General features: G+C 49.7%; 1 protein-coding gene across 1 annotated transcript in view; it reads right to left on the reverse strand.

The window, feature by feature from the left end:
- Window positions 1-24095, reverse strand: part of CASQ2 (calsequestrin 2) — a 37505-nt gene extending 13410 nt beyond the window's left edge. The window contains exons 1-6 of the mRNA XM_069785833.1: window positions 23655-24095; window positions 9615-9699; window positions 8041-8141; window positions 5778-5889; window positions 4332-4405; window positions 3736-3866 (exon numbers count right to left, since the gene is read on the reverse strand). Of these exons, the coding sequence (XP_069641934.1) occupies window positions 3736-3866; window positions 4332-4405; window positions 5778-5889; window positions 8041-8141; window positions 9615-9699; window positions 23655-23888 (737 nt within the window). The 5' untranslated portion in view covers window positions 23889-24095. The remainder of the gene's footprint in view (window positions 1-3735; window positions 3867-4331; window positions 4406-5777; window positions 5890-8040; window positions 8142-9614; window positions 9700-23654) is intronic.
- Between the last annotated feature and the right edge of the window lie 226 nt (window positions 24096-24321).

Raw genomic sequence — 24321 nt, forward strand, 5'->3', positions numbered from 1 at the left:
GGAGCCCGGCAAGCTGAAAGGTGATTGGGGTGTTAAAGGGACACCCAAGGAACACAAGGCTATAGCAGAGAAGCACAAGTAATCCTTTGCATCTCTGCTTGCTGTGGCATCAGGTGTTCACAGAGGCTCCTCCAGCAGAGCAGGTCTCCCTGGCTGACCAGCCCCGGGAGCTGTTGCAAGAGAAGTGTTGATCGACGAGGTCCTAGAACAGAATGGTAGAGGGAGTAGCAGCGTGTTGCCAGAACCAGGTGGCATCGATGAGATGTGTAACCTGTCGCTTCAGTTTGCCTCGTTACCACAGCAGTGAAAACAAGGAGCATTTTTTAGGGGTTCCTAAAGGACCTGAGGAGCCACGGATCTGGAAGGGCGACGTCCTTATGGACACGATGCTACCAGCAAAAGTAAAGTTAACAGACACTTGAAGGAATATGACACGATAGCACAAGAGATGCGTGGCCTTTAAGAGGAAAGTCACGGCCACGGATCTGCTGGAGTTCCCAGAGCAAGTCAACGAGTGGGCGAAGGTACGCTGGGCAATGCGGTGAGCTGCCTTCAGAGGACCATTGGACAAGGTCCCTTACTCAAGGCTCTCAGAGGAACCAAGATGCAGATAGATCAGAGGAGGGGTCCTCCTGTGGATTAATGTCATTGGAAGACGAAGGGTGGAGGTGATCGGTCAGTTTTCACGACAGAAGGAATTAACCAATTAAGATTCATAGCCTATGCTTTGGCATGATCATATGCATAACATACTCTCACATAATCTGACAAAGCTGGGAAATAGGAATATGGCAGCGTTTGCTTATCATATCCAATTCTTCGACAACCAACACAGGCCTGACTATGAGGAGATACAGAGGGATCTTGTGAGACTTGAGTGTCTGCATGTTAGATAGGCATATAGGAAGTAACGGACTTGCAGAAAAACAACCCTGATTATACAGGTGCAACAATGGGTTCTAAATTAGTTATAATTAATTATTGCTTCTCAGGGAAGGGGCCCGGGTGTCACAAATTGAGAATGCATCAGCTCCAAAGGCAAAAGGCAAAAAGAAGGTTACAAGCAGTTGGAAAATGACTAAGGAGTAGAACACATCATACATATTATGGCAATGGACAGCTACACTGTGCACCTCCACAGTGAATGTATGTGTGGTTCTGGTCATCCCATCACAGAAATTATATCTAATTACTGCAAAAGGGATGTGGAAAAAGGGCAGTGGTGAACGAAGGTATGGAATGACCTCTCTTTGGTGGAGGTTAAATAGATAAAACTCTTTATCTTGTAAAAGAGGTGACTGAAGAGGGGTTTGGCAGGGGGTCTAAAAAATCGGGAATGGTGACCAAAAAAAGTGAAAGAGGGAATGTCTAGTCATTGTTCCTCTTAACACAAGAGCTAGTAGGCACACAGCAGAATTATTAGGTAGCGGGTATAAACTGAACAAATAGGAGTGCTCTTTTGATGCAATGCATAATTCAGCTGCTGAACTCATTACAGTTGGGGACTTTCAGCATCAAAATAGAAATGAGGTAAAAAATGACTGTAGAAATTGAAGAAATAGCCACTAAGCACACAATCAGGGATACAGTTTTTGACCCAGCAAGTCTCCTCATTGCTGATTGTCAAAAAGTGGAGATTATAGCAGTTGAATGCGTATTATGTACTTATGCATACGTGTACCTGGCTTTCAAGACGCTTTCCCTAGCCATTTTCTGGGGGTAGCTCTTGGAGAAAAGAAACTCAGTGGGAAGGATTTGATCACACCCACATGTACTGATTGCTGCAGAGTTACTCAAGATTTACTCTGGTTACTTCCCTATGCTGGAAGGAGCGGGGTAAGTGGGATTTGGGCGAGTAAGAGGGAGAAGAATTCAGCCCCCATGTCACTACACCACAATAACAGAGAACAGCAGCGGGGAGCACATTTTGGAAGGGCTGTTTAAAGCATGCCAACGAGCCTGGGTACTGCTGAGCACCGTGAGTTTTCCCCAGTGATGTACCGGGGCTCCTTCTGGGGGATGGAGAGGTGGTGGTGGGGATTTGCACCTAAGCCCATGCCTGCCAGCCGGGGTGAAGTGAGAAAGTCTGGTGTGTGAGGAGGAGGAGGCGACTGGTCCTCTACACCTTCCTGCAGAGGAGAAGGTCCTGCCAAGTTGTCTACAGGGAACTAGCACATGGTAGCTGCTGAGGTCGCTTTGTTTTTCTCTACGGACCTGATCGTCTCCATGTCCTGTCTAATTCCACTTCCAGCCTTTGGCTTTAGATCCTTGACTGGTGGCAAGGCAGGAAGAAGTGCTTCTGCTCCGACAGACTCAGCTGGGAACGTATCACTGTCACCCCAGGCTTTTTCCCCTGCCATGGCAGCACCTTGGCAGCTTTGGGATTTCAGGCATCTGATTTCATGAGACTCCTTTTAATTCCTTTCTGAGCCTTGGCACTTGGAAAATACATGGCCCACTCCCTCGCTTCTACCAAGCACCACATAGCATCTTGAAATATGTAAGACTTGGGGGGTTTCCACTGCAATTTGTGCTGGTGGAGAGCTTGCCTTATTAGGCTAGCATTTAGCTGACTGTGTTTAATCAGCCTCTTGATGCTGCTGCTTGACAGAAAGAGCTTGGGGAAAAAAGATGGGAAGGACTGAGGTCAGGAAGTCCAGGAGGTCAGCAAAGTGACCTGCAAGTACATGGGAGACAGAGGACCCCTTCACATTTCAGAAAAAGCAGAGATCTGTTTCAAAGTCTGGTGACTTGTGGATTCCAGAGATGATCCTGTCTCTAAACCCTCTGTGTGTGAACACAAACCTCCAGCTCAGCCCAATTTGGGGTCCTCTAACTGTATTGATGGCCCTGCTTTTCTTGAACTCTTTTCTGGTCCCTTGAACGTCTGCTGGGAAACGCAGTTGCAGGAGCAGCAGATAGCCTGTGCGACTGTACCGAGCTGTATTTTTAAGGGTGTAAAAATACAGCACCTTGTAGGTAGCTGTGGCCTTATATTTAACCCTGGGCTTTTACACAGGATCAGCCTTTCCAGTCACTTCCAGACTGTTGGTAGCTGAGTGCCTAAACAACTGTGCAATAAACCTGATAGCAAAAAGCATGGAGCATCCACAGCTCCTGCTGAGTCGATCAAACACTGTAGGTGCTCAGCACCATCGCCACATGAGGCCCAACACAGCCATAACAGCAGTGGCTTTCTCTCTGAGCCTGCGGTCAGCAGGAGCCTTTTGGTCCATTACGGTTCCTTCGAGCTTGGTCTGAGCTCAGAGCCTGCCTACAGACATATCTGACATCAGGAGAGGGATATATCCATTAGTGAAGCTGTTTCGGGGAAGGAGGGGACCGGACAGAATTTGAGTTTGGCTTGAAAGGCCTTGGAGAAGATCATCTTCTGTACAGAACTAAATTAAAAGCATGGGCAAGTAGGGCAAGGTTTCTGCTCTCCACTGGCTACAAGCCTCCCTGCTCTTTGAGGGTGGCCTGACGAGGGAGGAAGAGGAGGGAAGCTGTGTCGTCACAGCCCCATGGTGGTGGGCTCTGATTGCAGCATGGATACTTGCACCTCTAGGAGTAGGAAAAGACCAGCCAAAAATCTCAAACCTGAGTCAGCAAATCACCAAAAGGCGGTCATCATCCTAATTTTTTTCTGAGAGGGATGCCCTAGAGGGGCAAGCCCGCGATGACAGACACTTTTACCTGCTTCCCACGGCCAGGCTTGTCCTGTACACTACGTACCTTTTGTGCTCCTTCACAAATTCAACCAGCTCCTCTTCTGTGTAAGGCTTGTCGGGGATGTGAACAGGCTCATCCATAAACGGTTCATAGAAGTCCACCTCGTTCATCTTCAGCCCCAGCTTCTTGGCAACCTGTTGCAGTGCAGAAGGTCGGAGGTGAGTGAGTCTGACGTGCCTCTCTGCCTGCCCAGTCTCTCCCAGTAGCAGCACTGAGGTCAAGGTGCTTGCTCTCTCTCAGAGCATGCACTCTTAGGGGTGGCCAACTAAATATGAATGGATCTTTCCTTGGTTAAAAAAACCACCGATGCTCTCTGCACTACTGGTCTCAAGCACTGGGGCAGAACAAAGCCAGAGTCAAGGTCCCGCAAACCTAATGGGGCTGGTTTCCAAACCCAGATCAGGACCTGCCTCCACACTGCAGAAATGGCCTTTTCTATTGCACCAGGGCCAAATCCAAACGCGAACACCAATACCGCAAATTACAGGGACACTGAAAACGAGAAGCTGGAGCCAGATATTAAATCTGGGAACATGCTGAGCTTCTGGAAAACAGTTGGTGGAGTCTGTGAGCTCTCACAGAGGTCCATGGATGCTCACCCCTTTGTCGAAGGTGGCAAAGAACTTGATGTACGGCTGGAAGTGTTCGGCGGCTTCTTCAAACGCCTTGTAATCTGGAAGGAGAAAAGGGGAATGAAGAAAAGATTTCACAGGCAGTTGGCCATGCTCTGATCAGCACAGAAGGCACCAGGGAAGAACAAACACAAATCATTGCAAAATACATCAGATGACGGCACTATGTTTCTTCCACCCTTCCAGGGTTTACAAACAAGGACCACTTCATGTGGAGCGAACAGGACACATGTTGTGCAGCCCCACAGTGCTCAGGAAAAACTACAGATCCCGGCATGCCATGCTTAACTGGGGCTGAAATCAGCAGCCCTGTGAAGCAGGTTCAAGGGTTAAAACTCCAGCCTGTTGATAAGGCTGTTTACAGCTGCCTGCTTGCACAAGCAGTAGTTCAGCCTGGGAAATACATGGAGTTGTTCCAGCACTAATGATTGCTGCCATTGCCTAAACAGTCACCAAGCGTGATTAGGCATGCTCCTCCTGCTGCGGGAGGACGGGGCAGGAACGAGGTACATTTTTACTGTTACTGGTATCAGGTCCTCAGCTGGGGTCAGGAAGGATGCTCTCAGCCTGGTGGGAGCTCTTTGCAACAGGTATTTCCCACTTTTCTTCAAAATACTTATTACTGAACAGCGTCAGGGGCACAGCCCTGCCCGAGCTGCCCTGCAGCCCATTTTGAGTGGGTGAGAAAGCTGAAGGGAGAGGTGGGAGGGCTGTTGTGATGCATCAGACCTGGTGACACGTGTCTTGTTCAGGTAAGAACACCTGTCTTTTTGCTAAAGGTAAGCCTTGCAAGCGTGGGGTGCACACTGTCAGCATCGCCTGGAGAGCAGGGCTGGCAGAGGAGACTGCTGGGGCTTGCCGGAGAGAGTCCGGCGAGGGTTTCTCCAGATTTGTGAAAGCTGATGGTTTTGCCTGGAATGGTCCTTGAGTTGCACATCCCTCAGGGCATGGGACCTGCCTCTTCTCACTCTTGGGGTAGAGCGAGGAGAAACAGGTCAGTGCCTCTGCTGGGCTGCCCTAAGGTGTCCTGCTTACTGCTGCTGTACGTTTGCCAAGTTAGTATTTAATGTGTGTCCCCCTCTTTCCCTTTTCCTCCCTCCCTCTTTCTTTGACCTTTCGGGCACACTGCTCATAAGAGGGGGAGCTTAGACTTACCTTACTTCAGCTGCCCTGGGATTATCGTCCCCTTCTTTTGCCAGCAGACACCTTGCAGAAGGGTCACCACTGTTGGTGTAGCAATGGGCTCATGCATAGAACTTGCCTGCGACCCCACCTCATCCTCCAGCAACTTTGGCACTGTCACAGCCTGCCATATACCCCTAACACCCTTAACATTCATGCAGAAGGACAAATGCCCGTCCCCCAGAGCCCCCAGCCAGGCTCCAAGCCCCGCGAGGATCATATTCATCTTACGTTCAGAGTCTTCTCCTTTGAAGTAGCCGATGAGTTTGATTTCCTCGTCAATTTGGTCAAAGGCCTGAAGCTCCAGCTTGTTGTTTATGATCTCCACAGGGTCTTCTAGCAACTGCCATGACAAATGCATTTGATAACGCAAAAATTTGCAGCACCCACCTATGCCTGGCAGGGTATGTCACTAGCAGCCTAAGTGGGGAGAAAGAGGTCACCCAATTTCTCTGCTGCTGGAAACCCTACTTAGTGCTCTCTGCCTTAATGTGAGGAACCGAGAGATGTAGGTCACCTCCAGAAGGAGCCATTAGTAGGTTCACTGCATAGGTTGAAGCTGCGAGGGGTCTGGGTAACCCAAATGGATGCTGAGGGACCTGCTGTGATGAGAGATAAGGGGTAGCCGTTGCAGCTGGCTTTAGAGAGCCTGAGAAGAAGGGACAGCAGTTGAAAGGGGCTGGTACAGGGAATGTGAGCTTCTGTGAATGATGGATATATTTGCTTTCAAGTGTCGTTTGCTGGAAGAGGTCACTGCAAAGAACTTGCTTTTGGAAAACATTAAAACCAGCATGCTAGAGGGTGGCCAAACAGTGTTTTGGAGCAGTGGAAAGTCTGGATGTGAATTTTCCTGGCTGATCCTCCTGTGCAGAATGGGTTGAACCCATGCTTTGGCCCCAGACATGTCACAGTGTTGATGAGGAAGTTGGAAGACCTATCTGCTGCTTCAGGCTGTTGTTGATGCAAAGTTTGTTTCTGTTTTCTTAACTAGCTATGGCTGGTGAAAAGATTTTGTCTGATTATTTTCCCCAGCAATACTGGTGTAAATCAGGTGTGGTTTCACTAGGAAAAAAAAAAAATGCAGGCAGGCCACTGTACAGCCTACAGAGGAGTAGAAAACCTCTGGGTTTGTTTTCCTTTGAGATCAGGCTGCTGAGGCACCAGGGATGTGTTTGTTTTTACTTCCCTGCTTTGCTGGGTATTTTGCCTCTTGAGGGGAAAACACACAAACAGAAATCCTTGCTCTCTTCCTTTGTTCGCAGAAGACGATTTTTCAGCGGCACACCACAAAGCACAGCAAGCAAAAACTCACAGAGCGCCTTACGCCGCATCCCCTGTGAGTGATGCTCCGGCATCTCCCTGCTGCCGTAGTGTCCTGAGCCATGGGAACCAGGGGTCCCACCGCTGCCAGGGTCACAGCAAAGTCCTGCTCCATCCATCTGCAGCCCTCCCAGGTGGGGCAGATGCCCATTTCTGTCCCTGAAGCCACTTGCATGTGTTTTGGCCACAATACCTGACGCACGCAGCCACAGGCGTTGCCGTAGGAGAGCTAAGGTCCTAAGGAGCTGTTTCTCTTCCCTGGCCATGCCTCGTCCCACTGGCTCTCCTGCACCGCAGGTGACCATTTAGGCAACCTGCCACCCTGGGAAACAAACCCTGCCAGCTCCGCTGCTCGCCTTGCCTCCCTTATCTGTATTATTGCACGGCTGCTCCTCAAGGGAGCCTCATTTCCAAGGAAAGCCAAGCCGCTGCAAAATGTTTTCACTACAAAGCAAAGACCAGGTTTTGGGGCTGTCGCCTCTCCTAGGAATAAAATGTAGAGAAAGAGAAGTGCAACACGTTGATGAGGGAGTCAGCCTCTCTTTTGCATTTAGGCACAAAGGTGAGTACGCGGTTGTGCCCGTGCACAAAATGACCTGAGAGCACTAAGTCCTGGGGCCTTGATCTTCTCTAACTCGTGGCAGTGCAATCTGGTAAGTTCACTGAAGAGGCAGCAGTTGTGTCTAGAAAAGGGCAAATAGTTTGCAGCACATACCTTTTTCAATGAATTGAGCTCTTTTTAGTTGCTCTATGAGAATGCTACTTCTTGGATTTTTTTTTTTTTTTTAAATAACTCTTCTTTTTTGGAAAAAAAAAAGAGTGAAGGATTTTGCAAATGGCAAAATGTTTGCACACTAGCTTGCTAACTGAGGTAGGTGACTAGCACTTAGTTATGTGGGATTTTTGCTTGCTTCCAATCAAATACTCCATAAACAGGAAAGAGAGCAGAACATCTTTAAGATATAAGTGGTTGGTGGCATATACAGGTACCAGCTTTCCTGGGAACTCATGGTCAGACAAGTATTTGGGAAGCTGGCAAATGTCATCTCTACTAGTGTGTAGCAAACAGGGATGGAATTTCAAATAAAGATAAACCCATGTTTTTTAGCAAAGTGAGTATTTGCAAGGTCTTCTCTGAGAGGCTTTATCTAGCTCCGAGCTTATCTGTACTTACGTCCAAGAGGAATTCCACCAAGACATCCGTGGCCAGTTCCCCATCAAATTCAATCAACCGCTCCTCTTTAAAGACATAGAGGCTTCCCTCTTCAATCAAGCCTGAAAGAAGGAGACAAGAAACATAACGTGGTCAACACGTCACTAAAAGTGTTTTTACTACAGAGTATCTTGCTTGTTTGTTCTAGCAACACCTCCTGGGAAAACGCAATTGCCAATTTGCTGTGTTGGCCCAGCTAGAAACAACCCGAGAGTTCTCCTGACTGATGTTTCACAGCATGAGGGATAGACCTCAGCCAGAACTTGTGCTAGCTTCTTCCCAAATGTTGAACTTTTCGTTCAGGTCACAGTTTGGCCTCAGCTGGAAAAATTCTGTATCAGGAACTTGTTTCACCTTGGCTATCTCTCTTGCAGTAAATAATACTGGGCTCTACCCAACATCCCAAATTTTAACAACCTGTCACTAGATGGAAAATGGATTTTGATGCAGGTTGTGTTCTCTGCCCAGAGAGGGCTGAACTATGTGAACATAAACAGTGACCTGAAAGTCAAACTGAGCTTCAAACTCTCTGAGGCTTAGCTAGCCTTGACAAAACGGTTAGAAACCTATGGTAGAGATGCTGCAGATGGCAGGCTGGCAGATTTGAATGGTAGATCACTGGACTGAGGACTGGGTGCCACAGCATCTCACTGGAGGCTCCAAAATCAGCAGCGCTGAGCTCCCACAATGGATGATGGTGGGGTACCACCAGGCCAAGGTGGTTGGTAGTTTGTTCCTTTTAGCAGAGGCAGACGCTCTCAGCTTTAGTTTAGCTTCCACCAGCACACACATTTAGGAAAGAAAATTACAATCTGGTATACAGTCTGGTATGCTTAAACAGTCTCTGACCTTAAGCCTAGTGGTATATTTGTGCGCTGTTGTATTTATATGTCGTAGTATTTCCATATTGCTTTGTGGGCTAAAATATGAAGGGATTGCCAGCCCCTGGAAGGCAGCTGTTTCCAGGGGTGGGCAACACAGCAGCCTTTCAGCTTTACAGCAGGTTTCCTCTTCTGCTCTGGGGAGCAAGTCAGAAGGGTTGGCACCATTGCAAAACCATTGCAAGGCTGTGGCTCCCCCAATAGTGGCCACGGGTCACCCTGCCATGGGGCTGGTGACATTTGGGGGCCTATGTGATTTCCCGGTAGGTTTTGGTTCTGCGCTGCTGTGTCAGAACTGTCTCTGTGTAGGAAAGCGTGGAGTTACTCCATGGCACCTATTTGCAGTTTCTGCTCAGCAAGTTGGGAGCTTCCACCCTATCATCGCTATGAATTGGCTTTCTTTTTCGTTTGGTTTTGTTTTGGCACTCTCAGCCAAGAAGATTTTGCTGGAAGGGTCTTGGCTCATCCCTCCCATCCTTGCCCCCTGCCTTGATCCTGCCCATGTTGGTGTGGGCAGGTGGTCAGTGTGCAATTGCAACCATCACCCCCCCCATCCTGGTGACAAGGATTTGGCTGTCGTCTATGGGGCTGGCTGCTGGGCATCACTCCCGCACTCTCTCAAGCTATTCCAGAGATATCAGATATGGCACTCACCTAACTTTTTGGCAAGTTTGGCGTCCTTCTTGGAGTCCACCATCCCGAAGCCAATGCTCCTGGGCTCCAGGACCTGAGCTGCCAGCTGTGGGAGGAACCAGAGAGCCCAACGTTACCAGCATTAACACCACAGGGCGGCTAAAGGGCATCGTGCCCTGCTAGCATGGCACAACAGGCACAAGTGACCCATATTCCGCTTTCGGACAACACCGATGGGTGGGATGCATCACATGCTGCCTCCTCACTGAGATAAAGCTGCCCAGAGGTCACAAGGGTTGGGTTTCTTCCCACTGTGTCACAGCACCGAGTTTGCTGGCGATACCGTGTGCTGTTAAATGCTGTTTGACACCCTGGCATCGGGAGAGGGCTCCTGACCGAATCGGGGACACCAAAGCAGTGGCCACGGCTGGGAGAAAGACCTGTGCTACCGACACGAAGCAAAAGCTGCCTCCTCTTTTGTGCCTCGGTGGCCTCCTGCGGGGGGGCGTGACATGTGGGCACCGTGGACATTTTAACTCTGGAAGTGCTTGGTGCCAGGCAGCAGCGGCTGCAGACTGGAGGGGATGCAGGGCACTGCAGCATCACGTTTCCTTCATACATGTGTTGCGGTGGCCAAGGCAGACTCCCAGCAAAATAAAGCAGAGGGACTCCTGGCTCTGCAAAAGTGGTCCCTTCTCCTATGAAATGCTTTAAGTCATGTCTCCTGTGCATGCTTCGGTCACCCCCCAGTTCCTGGTCCCCTCTTTTCCCTAAATAAATGAGTCTAATCATAGCCACGCTCGCGTTTGGCTCCTCACAGTTTTGCAAAACCATTGCCCCCCTGTTTCCACCATTTTTGATGAAGGGGCCTCTCGAAGATATCGAGTTCCTGCCTGTTTTGTGAAAATAGATATGTGAGGAAAGGAGAGACGCTCTGCAAGTGCCCTGTGGTGGGAGCGGCCCTGGGTGAGACCCTGTAAATTCCAGCTGGGCTCCGTAGAGATGCAGTGACCCTGGGAAATGAGCCTACTTACTCACCAGATGACTGACTTAGCCCCACCACAAGCACACCAGAGACCCTACAAGGCGGTAACGATGCTCTGAGACCACCAAGCAGCTGTAAGAGCCCCGTCCTCCTCCCTTTCCCTCCCTTCTCCACAAATGCATCTGATGATGATGGTCTTCTTGCTGTCCCCCCCTCTCAACCCTGCTGGATGTTGGGGGATGATGGGGATGAGGGGTCGAGGGTCTCCGGGATGGGAATGTCCCTATTAGGGGACAGCTGCCTGCACTCGGTGGCAGGAGGCTGCAGGAGGGCAGAAGAAAAGCCATGGCCAGAGAGATGGCAGGCTGATTTATGAGGACCACCCTCTCCCCGGACCCATTTTGGCACCCTCCCCCCCAGCTTCAAAGCCGGTTTGAATGTCACCCAGTGGTGCCCGGCCCCTTGGCTCTCCCGCTATAAATAACCTCCGCCTGCGCCCGGCTGCCGCGAGAGCGAGCGGCGATTAAAGGCGTCGGGGGGCAAAAGCTGTGGGGCAGCCCCCTTGCCTGCACATCATCATGGGGCTGGCCAGCTCCCCATGCTGGCAGCGCCCAACCCTTCCCCGAAATCATGGGGGGGATGACGGTGGGCACCCCGGCGATCAGGACTCAGGGACCTTGCTTGGGCGAAGGGGAGCGACAGAGAACGTGGTTGTATTCCCCTTTCCACCAAACAGGTGTCCCTAGGCCTGTCCCGAAGCTCTCCAGAAGGACATATTCTCCACCAACCACCAGAGCATCACTGCAACCTTGATTATCCTACGGCTACCTGGCCTGTTGTCTTTGGGGGAAAATGTCACCATGTGAGGCAAAAGACATGCTCACGTTATGCAGGGAACAGGTGATCTCACTGCTCTTTCCTTGCTCTCTGGCAGTGCTTTGAAATAAAGGTGAAGCTGCACGTTCAGGGCTTGAGCTTACAATGGATACCGCCTGAATGGGGGCAGAGCACTGGTCCGTGTTTGCACATCCATTGATAAGGCATCTGAGCACTGGTCTGACCGGTCTGGCATCCCACCTCCTGGCACAGGCCACGGCCATCCATCCACATTAGAGCACCTGAGAGCAACTGGTACCCAATAATGCAGGGAGAGATGGACACCTCTTGTGAGCTCCCTTGACATCTGCAAGCGGGCAGCAGTGAGAAAAGCTGTTTTCTGTTCCCCATTACAGGGATCTGCTTTTACTGGACAAAGAGATGGAGCCTGTAGGATCATCAGCTTTCAGGGACATTGTCAGTATGTCCCCGCTTGCTGGCAGTTGTGTAGACCAGCAAGAAGTTCCTCGGAGTCGATGCTTGAGGCTCTGGCTGCGCTTTGATAAGAGGTAAAACACAGAAAGCCCAAGGGAAGAAGACTTTAGTGATGTCCAGTCCGGTCCATACTTCATCTAGCTACTTACTTACAGCTACGTTAGCCATGTGCCAAAGTCAAAGCAGTTTAAGCCCAACCGTTCTCAACTCCTGCATGCAGGAGATGGTTACGGTTTCTTGGGGGTGTTTGAAGAAGCTCAGAAATGTGCAGAAAAAGCTGCAACACCCGCTACAGGCAAGCGGTTGGGCGTTTGCAAGAGAGGAAGCATTGATTGGGAGTAACGTATGTCAGCATGCAGCGCGCACAGGGTAGTTCTTCGGAGGGGTGTGGGTGCAGCTGTGGGCATGGGAGCTTGATGGGAAAGACTGAACGTGCAAAGAAAACGTGGGTGATGGGATGAAAGCCTCTTTGTGTGAGACTGGGAGTGCGCACTTTGTTAGGGCTTGGGAGGCAAAAAAGGTCACGGTAATGCTGGAGGTGTGCCTGTTGGTGTGGGAGGGCTGGTGTCACTGTGTCTAGCGAGACTGTCTCCAGGAGGTGTACGTACTGGGGGTACGAGCGTTTGGAGGTGTTCCTCTGAAGAGGCTCATCCTGGTAGAGAAGGTGTGCGGCAGCGTGCGTGTGTACGGCGTGAGCCTGCTTCTTCGGGGACGGAGCCGAGAGCTAAGTGGGCAGCCGGCCTCCTTCACTGGGACTTTCATGCTGGTGAGATAACGAGGTGAGCGGTACAGCCTGTGCCCATCCGCAGAGTCTCGCACCGGGGAAATCTTCGTGCAACGTGAGACTCTCTGGAGCTCTCTGTGGCAGCGCCTGGAGGCAGGAGACCTTTGCAGGGTGTCAGGACCTATGGTGGCTTTTTCAAGGGCAAGTTCTGCAGGGGCTGGACATTGCTCCTACCCTTGCTTTCCCTGCTTTCCACTGCAGCAGGTGAGTCTGACCAGTGCTTAGGTGAGGACGTATTCCCACACCTATCTTTGAACCCCATAAGGCAGCAAAATATAGAGTATGCCAGAAGCACAGCAGCTTGGCTAGTTGCCCCCTGCTCATTACAGTATCAAGCATTTATATATCCCCTTACAGTATTTTCTGATTCCATAATACTAGTGGGATTTGAATGCAGATAATGTTTCTAATCTTGACAATCCTCTTGGCTCAGGACCTTGGGACAGAGGTGGCTGTAATATAAGAACACAGCCCCTCCTCCTCCTCCTCCTCCTCCTCCTCCTCCTCCCTTTAAGTTCATATCACTTGAAATCTTGGCCAGCCAGAGCCCTTGTCTTTGTGTCAGCCTCTATAGCAAGTAATTTAGCTTCAACAGCTGCATGGGGATATGGAGGAGAGAAACTGCCCTGGAAGAATTGGACCTAACTGGTCATGCAGTCCTTGAGGTACAGCAGGAGCTTTGGGCAGGCAGAGCTGGCTGAGAGCGTGAGCAAAGATCCCAGTAGCTTGTAAGCTCATGTCCCATGCACATTTTGCAGCCTTCCTCTTACGTGCATGAAGCCTTTGCAATGCACACTTTCTAGCCACAGGATCACAAGCTGTGTCCTGTGCAGCCTTGGGAAAAGGAAGTGTGAGTTTGGGAGCACCCCTCCTTTCTCCCACTTCCCTCAGGTAATAGCCATATTTGAATTTGGGTAAGCGTGAGCGAGGGCATGGCACTCTGAGATGTTTAATAGGTGCCAGCCCAAAGTCAAGCTTAAGGACCACCTCGTCTTGGATGGTGTCAAGAGTTACAGGCAACCTGAATAATGGGGATGGAAAGAAACAGCTCCCTGCGGGAACATCTCAGCTTCACACCTATTATACCTATCTGAACCTAGGTGTGATGCTGGGAAGCTTTTGGGAGATTTAAGAAAGTCCCACAGGGTCATTCTGAAATCCTAGGTTATAGAGCAGCAGAAGCGTCACCGGCTGCCTGACCACACTCCTCTTCTAGCTGCAGACACTGCTTGTGCCAAACCTTGCATTTGGTGTCAGTTTTGCTGTTAAATGGCAGGCAAAATCCAGCAGAGAGGGTTACAAATGGCGTTGGGAGGGGTGGGTGTCTCAGCATGGTCAGTTTTCATAGTGGCGTGACATTACGGCTTGCTGGCCTGGATTTTCTTCCCACTTCTCTAGCACCTGCCTGAAGCTCCTACAGACAGTAAGGCTCATCTTCCCCAGCTGCTCAGGCTGGCAAGCAGGGCGCTGGGGACATTTGGGTGTTATGAGAACCATCATGAGTAAACTTCTCTTAAGCATGGGGAGCTTTCTGTTTCCCTAGCTAGCAGCAGGGGAAGTACAAAACTCAAGCAATGCAAGGAGGAGAGCAACTGGAGAGGATGAGGGAACGTCCCTCAAGCAATCTACACTTCTCCGCTGTTTCTATCCTACTCTCTTTAAAGCTGCAGTTCACGTTGATGGTCAGAACCTGGTTGATGTAACGATGATGATTTTACATCCCAAAATGTTAGGTTTTTATTTTTGCAGCCAGCAGGAGGAGATGGCAAAAGTCTAGGGTATTTCTCCAATAGCTTTGAAACCTTATGCAGGACTCATGCCTTCACGCTACGGTTGACTTCTCTGTTGTTCGAGCTGGTGGGCAGTTTGTTGGAGAGCAGAGGGGGTTATCTCTCCTTCCTATTGCCATGCTGTCTCCTCTAGCATCCCCTTGCATATCCCACTAACAACATTTTGGGTTCTTGCATAATTCAGGCTGGTGAATTAGGGGTCCTGAAGCATCATGGTGAACAAAGAGAAGGGGCAGAAACCTGCTGAGCAGCTGCCACTAGAAAAACCACCCTGCTGGCAGCAGGGACCAGTCCCACCTTCCTGCCCTTTTCCACCACCTGAGCTGCCCAGAGAGGCTGTTTATTGCTGAACCTGCCCTCCCAGGGGGGTCATTGCTCCTTGGACTAAAAGGCAAGTCCCCAAATATGGAACACCCAAAGGTCACTCCTGCGGAGGTGGCTTTCGCAGGTAACGCTCCAAGAACGCCGCCCTGGGGCTTTAATTGCCGCTCGGCCGCTCAGCCCGGTCAGACGTACGATGCGCTCTTTGGCTGCCTCCCTAAAGGTTTTGCATAGTTAGGGCCGTATTTTTATCTGCACCAGGCATCCCTAATTTTAGCTGTAAGCCAAAGCGCAGCCTCCCCAGCCACGAGCTAACGGGGGGCCGATGCCCGTGCCACTGAGCACCCATGGGTGCGGGGGCCACCTGCCGCTGCTCCCGGCCAGCCCTCGCTGGCTCTGCATCACAGACGCTTTGCCGACTCAGGTGGGCATCTTGCCCACCCAGGAAAGCCCGGGGCGTGCGTGGGTGCATGCATGGGCTGACCCAGGTTGTGGGGTCTGGGACGATGCCTGGGGGCCACGCTGCTAAGGTCCCCTTCGACAAAACTTTACTCCATAACATGGTTTAGTGGGCATGGATGATGGTTGGACTCGATGATCTTGAAGGTCTTTTCCAACCTAAATGATTCTGCGATTCTATGAAAACAGAGACCAGAGGTGCAATGTGGGGGCTGTCCTTGACAAAAGTGAGACCATCGCTGCCTTCTTGTCTTTCTGGCCTCAGAGATTCTGCTTTGAAACCGAAGGCTGGATGCTGACGTGAAGCCCGTGCAGGGCACAAGCTGGCTCCTTTCAGTAGGTGCTGGAGGAGGGAAGCATGCTTGATATTCAGCCCGTTCACCTCCGCAGACCATTGCCCATGTCATTCCTACGCCTCCAGCTCCCAGGAACAAGCCAGATTTCTCAAGTTTCTGACCGAGTGGGTGTAAGCCAGTGCCTCTGAATCCCTGGAGATTCCAGGATGCTGCAGGCGAGAGCCAGGAGCTCCCACCCTGCATCCACGGGATGGATGAGCGAGGGGGGGCCCCTGCGGGAATGGAGGGGTCCTTGAGACAAAAAGGCCTTTTACCCAAGGAGTGAGCAGAGAGAAATAAGAACTGAGGAAAGCTTTAGAAATACACAGCCCCCTTTGCGCAGGGTTCGAGGTGTCAGAGGTCTGCTAGCTGACGGCTGTCCGTCTCCTGCCAGGACTGCAGAGGGTTCCCAGAAAAAGGACGTATCATGTACGGCAGCTTCGCCAAAGCTGTGCCAGAGAGCGCGCAGGAATGAGCACCATCAGCACTGCTTAGGAGAGAGCACTGGCCGTCCCGGGGAGACGGGGAGGGGAGGAGCGAACGCCTGCTCTGCGGGCCCCCCCTGGGAATTCAGTTCTTCACTGTCACTGCTTGTTCTATTTCCTTGGGCAAGGTTTTTTCTCATGTATGTAGGTAAATCCCAATGTGCAAAGGAAAATAAAAAAGGAGAACGTGGACCTTGCTAAGTCACTTCTTTCCTAGGCCGTAGATTGCTTGCCTGGGTGCCTGTTATTTCGGGACAGAGGCTGCAAAAGGACATCCTTGGTCATCAAACCCGAGACCATGTCATTCAATCTCTGTCACAACCTGGTCAATGTCCATTTAAAACTCACTGGGCTGTTCTCCCCTTGATATCTTCCTCCTCTGGTGATTAGGGACTTCCTAGTTTCCAGACTTGGTTTATTCATAGCCCATTTGTCCTTAGGCTTTGTGCTTAAATAGCTCTTCTCCCTCTTGGGTGTTTAAAGAGAATTATCGTATCCCCTTTACATTCTCCCCACAAATGAAGCTCAGGCATGAAGGAAGGGCAGTCACAGGTTTTGATTAGTTTGGTTTTAGATGAAGGGCACTGGCAGACCAAGTTCTGGAGTAAGGTCATGGTGGGCGAGCACGGCATGGCCCACCGTGCCCCCTCTGCCTCGCAGAGCGACAGCTGCCCCAGCCCGCGCTCCTGAGAAATGTCAAAGTCCGGGGTGGAGAACATGAAATGATAACTATAAACGCCGCACATGTCCACTGAGTAGGCGAGTGTGAGCTCAAGCTAGTCCTTTTGAGGCCCCCCCACTCAGGACGGGGCAAAGGCACCTCATTATACAAGAGTGAGACCCTTCCTCCTGGGAACCAGCCCAGCGGGAAGGCACTGGGAACCCTCGCTGGCACTTTTTGGGGAAGCTGACTAGCGTGGCAGGACGGCCAAGACCTAAGAGGATGGGCTTTTCAACATTTTTCCCCAATTGCAGTTCTGAAGGGAGAAGTGACACGGAAGGAGTCTCCGTCCGGCTTAAGGTCATGCATGGCACATACAGATGTTGGCTGCAACAGCTGGACAGCGAGAAGAGCTCCTCACTTCAGGGCCAAGAAAGCAAAGCCTAAGCAGCCTTGTCCTCGCACTGTGTCAGCAAGTGAACCCAAGCCCACAGGGGTCTGCCATGTCTCCGGGTGACATTTGGATAAAAGTTGGGTCTCTGGATGAAACCAGCTTTAGACCCTGGGATTACAGCTGGTCTCTGCTCTGAGAACTGCTGTCAGTTCACCTCTCTTGGATCATGCTTTAGCTGCTGAGAAAGGTGCCTTTCAAAGAGCGGTATAGCATTGAAAGTGGGGGTTTATGCTAGATGCTGCTCATGCAGCCAGTCCCAACTCACTGCTGGGAACTGACGGAGAGACTTCAAAGAAAGAAACTAGGCAGTAACAGGTAAAGCAGCCTTGGAAGTTGTTTCTGCCACCTTTATACAGAAAGACCAAAGCCCATACTTGTCCCTGGATGTCAATGTGCCCATCTGTGAAATGGGGAGCTCTCTGTAACTTGTTTTTGTGACTGGCGTGTCAGTGAGTGAAATCCTTCTAGGTGCTACTGCTAAAAATCAGTGCTCTGCTGGCTGTTGATGAATTGAGACCTACGTACATGGTCTCAAAGGGCAAACTAATCAGTGCACACTTTTTCCTTTTCTTTCCCTTCCTTCCTTATTTTTGCATTAACTTATCTATACTGGAAGCCACTGCTTTAGCAGCCATGGAAACCAAACCACCTCTTTTATTACAGGTATGTATAAGGCACTTGTACTGTAGGCTTCTGCACATACATATCCAGCCAGGTGTGCCTCGTCTCTCACCCTGAGGATTTGTTCTGTAGATACCCAGAGACCTGACAGTTTCTGTGACACTCAGTAAACATGTCTTGTATAACGTGTCTACCCAGCCCAGGAAATTGTGTCGAGGCACTGTCTCATGAACATGCCCATTTTCAAAGAAAAAGATGGAAATCTGAGTCTGTGAAACAAACAGAGAAGGATGCTTAAAGAAAAGACTTGGGTTTATATTTGTATTTGTACTGTACATAGAGATGGGGATAAATGAGGATCTTGTCTCCTGGTTCCTATGAATTTCTGGGATAAACTACACAGACCTAAACTTGTAAATCTTTTTTCTGTGTTGCATCAGAAGCAGAGAAGGACTTTTTGCTATATATTACATGGCTCTGAACTCTCATGGGAACATCTGCTCTCAAGAGATTTCAAGACCATGTGGGTGGAACTACCCTAAAACCAGCTGACCTTGCACCAGTTTTTCCATCCTGAGCTGAAAGCTGCAGTAGTTTCAACACTTGAAATTAAATCCTTGCTCTCAAGTGAACCGGGAGGTAGACCTTACACCCAATTTAACCCTTGCCTTTTACTGGATTCAAAATCTATCTTTCCCTCTCACACCACAGGTAGTGACTGGCCGTGGTTGGGCATTGGGAGGATCTCATGCAATGTAATCTCAGGGATTTATGTTCCCAGGTTTGTAGGAGAAATTTTCCCTTGTGTTACAGAATTGGCCAAATATGTTAAGGAGCTTCACTTTGTTCTGCCATTTATTGCTAGAGGCTGGGCTCACCCTAGACCTCATCTGGAAAGGGGAGTACCACGTCCCTCTTCTCTTACCTCTAATCAGACTGGCTTGTGCTAGGGCAGTTCTCCACGAATTTTCAGCCCGGGGCACTGTTGCATTGAAGGGCCTAAAATATCTGGGCTTGACGATCGTCTTTTTTTTAAAAGATATTACACATGCACACAGATGACAAGTCAAGAATGACAGGGGAGCCAGGATTAAGCGAGTTTCAGCAGGGACACATTAACGGAGATGATGGTCTGCATTGCAGGCAGCCTGCTGTGATACTGAAGAGAGCTTCTCAAGTGCAAAAGGAAAGCCCCTAACTCCACTGCTCATTATTCTTGTTACATGATTCCTAAAGACAGGGGCCAGCCCACTGGAAAGCAAAACTATCCCAATATTTAGGAGGTTCAGAGATGAGAGGGAGAGGGGAGAAGGTCTGAGAAGTGGTGGTATGAGACAGGACAAAATATAGTAGGGGAGCTAAGGAGAAGAAGAAAAGCAGAATAGATATTTCTCAGCTTCACTGCTTTGGTCTTTTCCTCTTTTGCCCCTTCTTCATTACAGCTGAGACCTTTTAGGACAAGTAGGGTTTTTTCTTACTTGTCTGTTAAACACTTATTTTGAAGCCTTGTGCCTGGCTCTTTCATTTTCTTCTTCACTGTGCTCAGCTCACAAGGCATGCAGGGCTCTTGTAAACATCACCACAGAGTAGGAATAGCTACTGTTAGCTCTGGGACAGTCTGCTTCAACCTCTGCATTGCCCTGTACAGAGGCTTTTCCCTACTCCAGCCGCAGGTGCTTTTCAGTAGTCAGTGGTGCAGAGTGGAGACACAGGAGAAAGGCAAGCAAAGGAGAAGAGCCCTTTAACCCGAGCTGTGAAGCACCCTGTGCTCATGCTATCTCTGCCCTGGGTTTCTGTCTTCTTACAATCCTTACCCGATCCTTTTCCACCCTAGCCAGCAAAGCAGTAGGCAGCTTGCATCTCCGACCGTTGCTTTGACTATTTTCCTCACAGACTAACCCAACAGCCCCCAGCTTTCCCACCCCGACCTGAGGGCCTGGCACTGCCATCCTTGGAGCTGTTGTCATGCACAAAGGATGGTCCAAAGAAGCTGCTGTTGCTCCCAGAGGGGCTCGGTTGTCCCCAGACCGTGTCCTCACCAGGTGGCACCCAACAGTGTAGGTGGCAAAAGCCGTCAGGGCTGCTTCGCGGTGGTCTTCACCTTCATTCCCTTTCTAAACTGGAAAGGGACCCCGAGCTGCGGGGCAATCTGGTCACAGTTCCCAGTACCCCTGGGTGCGGGGAGCTGAAGACGCCGTGTGCTGTCCCACTGTAATATCAGCTTAATGGTGGCTTCCCTTTTCTGGTGATAGCTGCTGTGCTTTGACGGTGTCAGTCTGTCCTGCATGCTGGGTTTTTGTCCTGGGAAGGAAATTTCCCCTGTTATATCACTTTCTCCTCAGTCTGCTCTTTGTAGTTATGGTTTGGTAAAGTCCTTAAATATGTGCTTAGCTTTACTCATGTGCTGTCAGGTTTTCAGCTAGATTTTCTAAGGATATGAGACCTGTGTGATTCTCTTCTCTCTCCCCCCAGGTCTGTCTGTCAGCTGCCTCCCCTTCCCTAATAATTTCTCTAGCTATTGGCCCTTTTCAGCTAAATTTTCCAGAGGCAGGGATCTCAGCATAAAAAAGTCATTGCAAGTTTTGTGAAGAGCAAGGACTTGAAAGGGAAGAGACTAAAGTGCTCTGAAAGAAGGAAATGTCACTACATGAGCTCAACCCCTGTTAGAAACCAGAGGACCCAGGTAAAAGAGATCCTCATGGGCTCCTCACTTGTGGGAAAATCCCCAGTCAGAGCTTGTTACTGACCATGAGCTACATGTTTCAAGGAAAACATGCTCGTGGTCAAGAGACAATAGCTAGGTTGGAGGAGTGTTTGTCTACAACCATCTTGCCCTTCTTGGGTGCTTTGTAGCTGTGGATTTTTTCCAAGTGCTGAAGCCTGAGCTGGTGGATGGATCTAGAGTCAAGAAGGAACTGGTCAACCCTGCTGAGACTTTTGCTGGCTTCAGCAACGTGCCATGCTATCTGCTACCTGGGCACACCTGGGAGTTTCTCCTAGCAAATTTGCAGGAACCCAGGCATTGGATCTCTCTTGTTCTTTTCTTGGTGTCTAAGATATTTCTTCAGGTATCTGGTCTTTGGAATTATAAATTTCTTATCAGGTACATGTGGGAGAAACAGAAAGGGTAGACTTTTGGGTTTTTTCTGGACTTAACAACCATTAAGCCCATTCCCTTCCATACACACACACACTCATGTTCATCAGGCAATAGGACATAACAACCCTTAACCACCCAGGTCAGATCTTTGCTTAGCTCCACACCTGCCTGTGTTTTGGGTGAAGGCTCCCTATTATTCCTAGTGATGGAGACCAGTGCTATTTTATGGATGCAGGCTAAGGACATGATGTTTCCCAGGCTGCGGAAGCAGCACCTCTTGTTGTAAGTCAGTAGGTAAATTCTCAGTACAGTAAGATGGAAAAATATGAGATGCTCCAGAAAGGCATCTTACCACACACAGCACCCTGTGCTGGGAACCCCCCAAGCTGTCCGGCAGCGGACACCAAGGGCTGGAGTGTTTGCCTCGTAAAATACTTCAGATTATTTCAGATTATTTCAGGCACAAAGGACCTTCAGCACTGAGAGCCCTGAATCCTCTACTGAAATTAGATACATAAAGCCCTCCTGAGTGAACTTTTCCCAGGTTTGGCTGGAAGAAGAGGCCCTGTCACTGCTCCTGTGCCTACCCAGCACCTCACTACTCCGAGTAGTTGCTCGAATTATGGGAGAGCTGGGTTCAGCTGCTAACTGCCTCCAGGGAGACTGGTCCCAGGCAGTTCATCTCCCGGGTGAATGGCTCCACACCTCAGCCATGGACCCACTCCAGGCTTTTCTTTCCCTCTCCCTGTCCCAGTGCAGTGAAGTCCCACAGCTGGATGAGGTCCAGCAGGGGAGATTGAGAGTGACCCCCATGGCACAACACGTTCTGGTTTGAGGTGAGGGAGGTGAACGCCATCACAAGAGGGAGCAGATTACAACCCCTGGTTTGCCCACTCCCTTCACGAGTGCTCCCGTGGTTGAGTTAGTACAGAAACTGGGAGCATTAGCACCTTGCTGGGCTGTGTCCCATGCGGGATAAGACACATCCTATCTTCTCTGTTGCCTTCTGAGACCCTCTCCTCGTCCGATTCCCCCAAGTGACAGAGGCAAAGGAGTGCTCGGTCTGCAGATTGCTCTTGTGCTTGGGCTGTCAGATTGCTGCTGCTGCAGTTCCCAGTCCAAGGGGGGGACTGTGAAACTTCGAGACATGCACTGAATCAGCATTGCAAGTGCTTGGGAAATTTTGAGGTCAAAGCTACAAGTGCCGGTTGCTCTGTGGCACGGTCAGCCCGCAGCTGAGCGTTAGTGGACTGGAACACTACAATTATAAAAAGTCTGCTGCAGATCTAATCCTCAATCTCTTGCCCAAGGTCACATAAGAAGTCCATGGCAGAGAGGCAAATGGAAACCAAATCACCAGAGTCCTAAGCTAATGTACCTGCTGCTGAATCAAACCCTGCAAAATAAAAGCTTTAAGCCAGATTGTATTGTAGCCATCACGCCCTTGATATGGCTGGTTGTTAACATGCGTATAGGTGTCATGGGGACTAAAACTGATAGTACCCAACAGATACCTGCTTCTGTCAGATTTCTATAAATATGTATTTAGCAACTGCTTGCCATCTCTTGAGCATGAAATAGCTATCCTATTAAATAACAATGCAATTATACTACCAACCGTAAACATTTCAACTGGAGTTCCAGTGTTATTTTTTCTTTTCTTTGTCAAATGTTATTTTATTGCTCACCTGGAGCAAGTAACTGTTTCCTGACAGGTGAGTAAAATCTGGTTAGTTTTTGAATCTTTCTTGTTGTCAGGCTTGCTGAGGAGGTCAGTAGATTTTGAACTTGACATTAGACTTTTTCAGGTCCTAGCCCTCAGCAAGTGTATTTTCTAATTCACATTTGCTATACTCCTAGGGGTGCAATGTATGTTCTCTCTGGTTCTGATAAATAAAGCTTATGTGTTTCTTCTGCAATTCTCACTTTCTTTCTAAATGTGTCTTTTAGTTAAGAGGGAATATTTCTAAGCCCCTGGTAGGAAACAAGCACCTGACAATCCAGGCTTGCAGCTGTATGATTCCCTAGATTACAGCTACACTACAAGAAAGAATGCTGTGAATCTACTTCACAATTTTTACCATGATTTATTTTACTGAGGATTAATTAATCATTCTTTCACCAAAGAATTAACAACACTTTTTTTCCAGGACAGAAGTGAATGGTTGCATTAACAAGAGGCTACAGCCTGATTCCAAGCAGGCAATCAAGTGTCAGAAAAACAAAAAGGGATTTAATGCTGCACCAACGGGGAGCTTTTGAGATGGGGAGCTAGGATGCCCGTTTGCAGCACAGTTTGCTAATGCTTCTTGGCTGATTACTCCTAGTGGGACAGAAAATGGGACTGAATCCAGAATACAAGGGGGATACTGGCTTGCACAGAATGAGAAAGGATCTAAAAATGTCAAGCTTCGGACTCAGGTCTGTGTTGAGGTTTGGGAAAGCTCAGCTGAGCTGAGTTCATGTTGCTGAGGTTTGCAAGGTTACTGGCTATTGCCTGGGTTTCTGATGCACAATACAGAAAGGCTATTTCCCAGCCAACAACTCGGAAAAGCACAACAGAGGCTTTTTCCCGGGCTTTGCAGAACTCAGGGGGTGACTCAAACCCAGGCAAACAAACCCAAATTTTGGGTGCTCTCCCGCCAGTCCCTGGTTCTACACAAGACCCTTGGACTGTCCTGTCCCATGGCTCCTCTCCACAGCTCCAGACAGCGCCGTGGTATCGACCCCGGCTGGGACATGCGGTGGCACTTACCTCCAGGACCATCTCTGTCATCTGGAACTGCTTCTGGGACACCTTGTCAGAGCTCACGGGCTCGTGGAAGAGTAGGCAGAGCATGTCGTACTTCTTCAGGGCCTGCTTGTAGTTCTTCTCGTTCAGGTCGATCACTCGGTCTTTCCCATCGTAAGTGGGGAAATTCAGTCCCTCTTCTGCTTTGCAGCAGAAAAGCAGGTAAAAACCTGCAAGGATCCAGCAAGTCACCTTCATAGGGGAGCCCTTGGAGTGCAGCAGAGGGGAGGTAAACGTCCCTCTCCTTCTTAATTTGGGAAGAGGGGGAGACCAAAGTCTCCAGGTGAAGTTCAAACCGAGTTTCTCTTTCTGCTGCCTTCCTAGTGATCAGCCCAAACGCTGCAAGGCTGGTGGGGAGCAGCAAACTTTGCTGTCCTGAGCTTACAACAAAGAGACAGACAGGAGAAGCTGTCAGGCCAAGCCCTGGATACCTTACATAGCTGTGTCCAGCTCCCGTGTCATTAGGAACTCCATTTTTAGGAAGCAGTTGTTTCAGGCTAAAAATAAACCCTGCAATGAATAAAAAGGACAGATATGACACCATTGAGGGACTTGCTGGCACTCTGCATCATCTGAGAGAGAGGGAGCGAGCGAGAGGGAGGGAGTGGAAGATGTCGATGCTGGGAATACG

The sequence above is a fragment of the Haliaeetus albicilla genome, chromosome 6 (assembly GCF_947461875.1).
Source record: "Haliaeetus albicilla chromosome 6, bHalAlb1.1, whole genome shotgun sequence".
NCBI classification, from domain to species: domain Eukaryota; kingdom Metazoa; phylum Chordata; class Aves; order Accipitriformes; family Accipitridae; genus Haliaeetus; species Haliaeetus albicilla.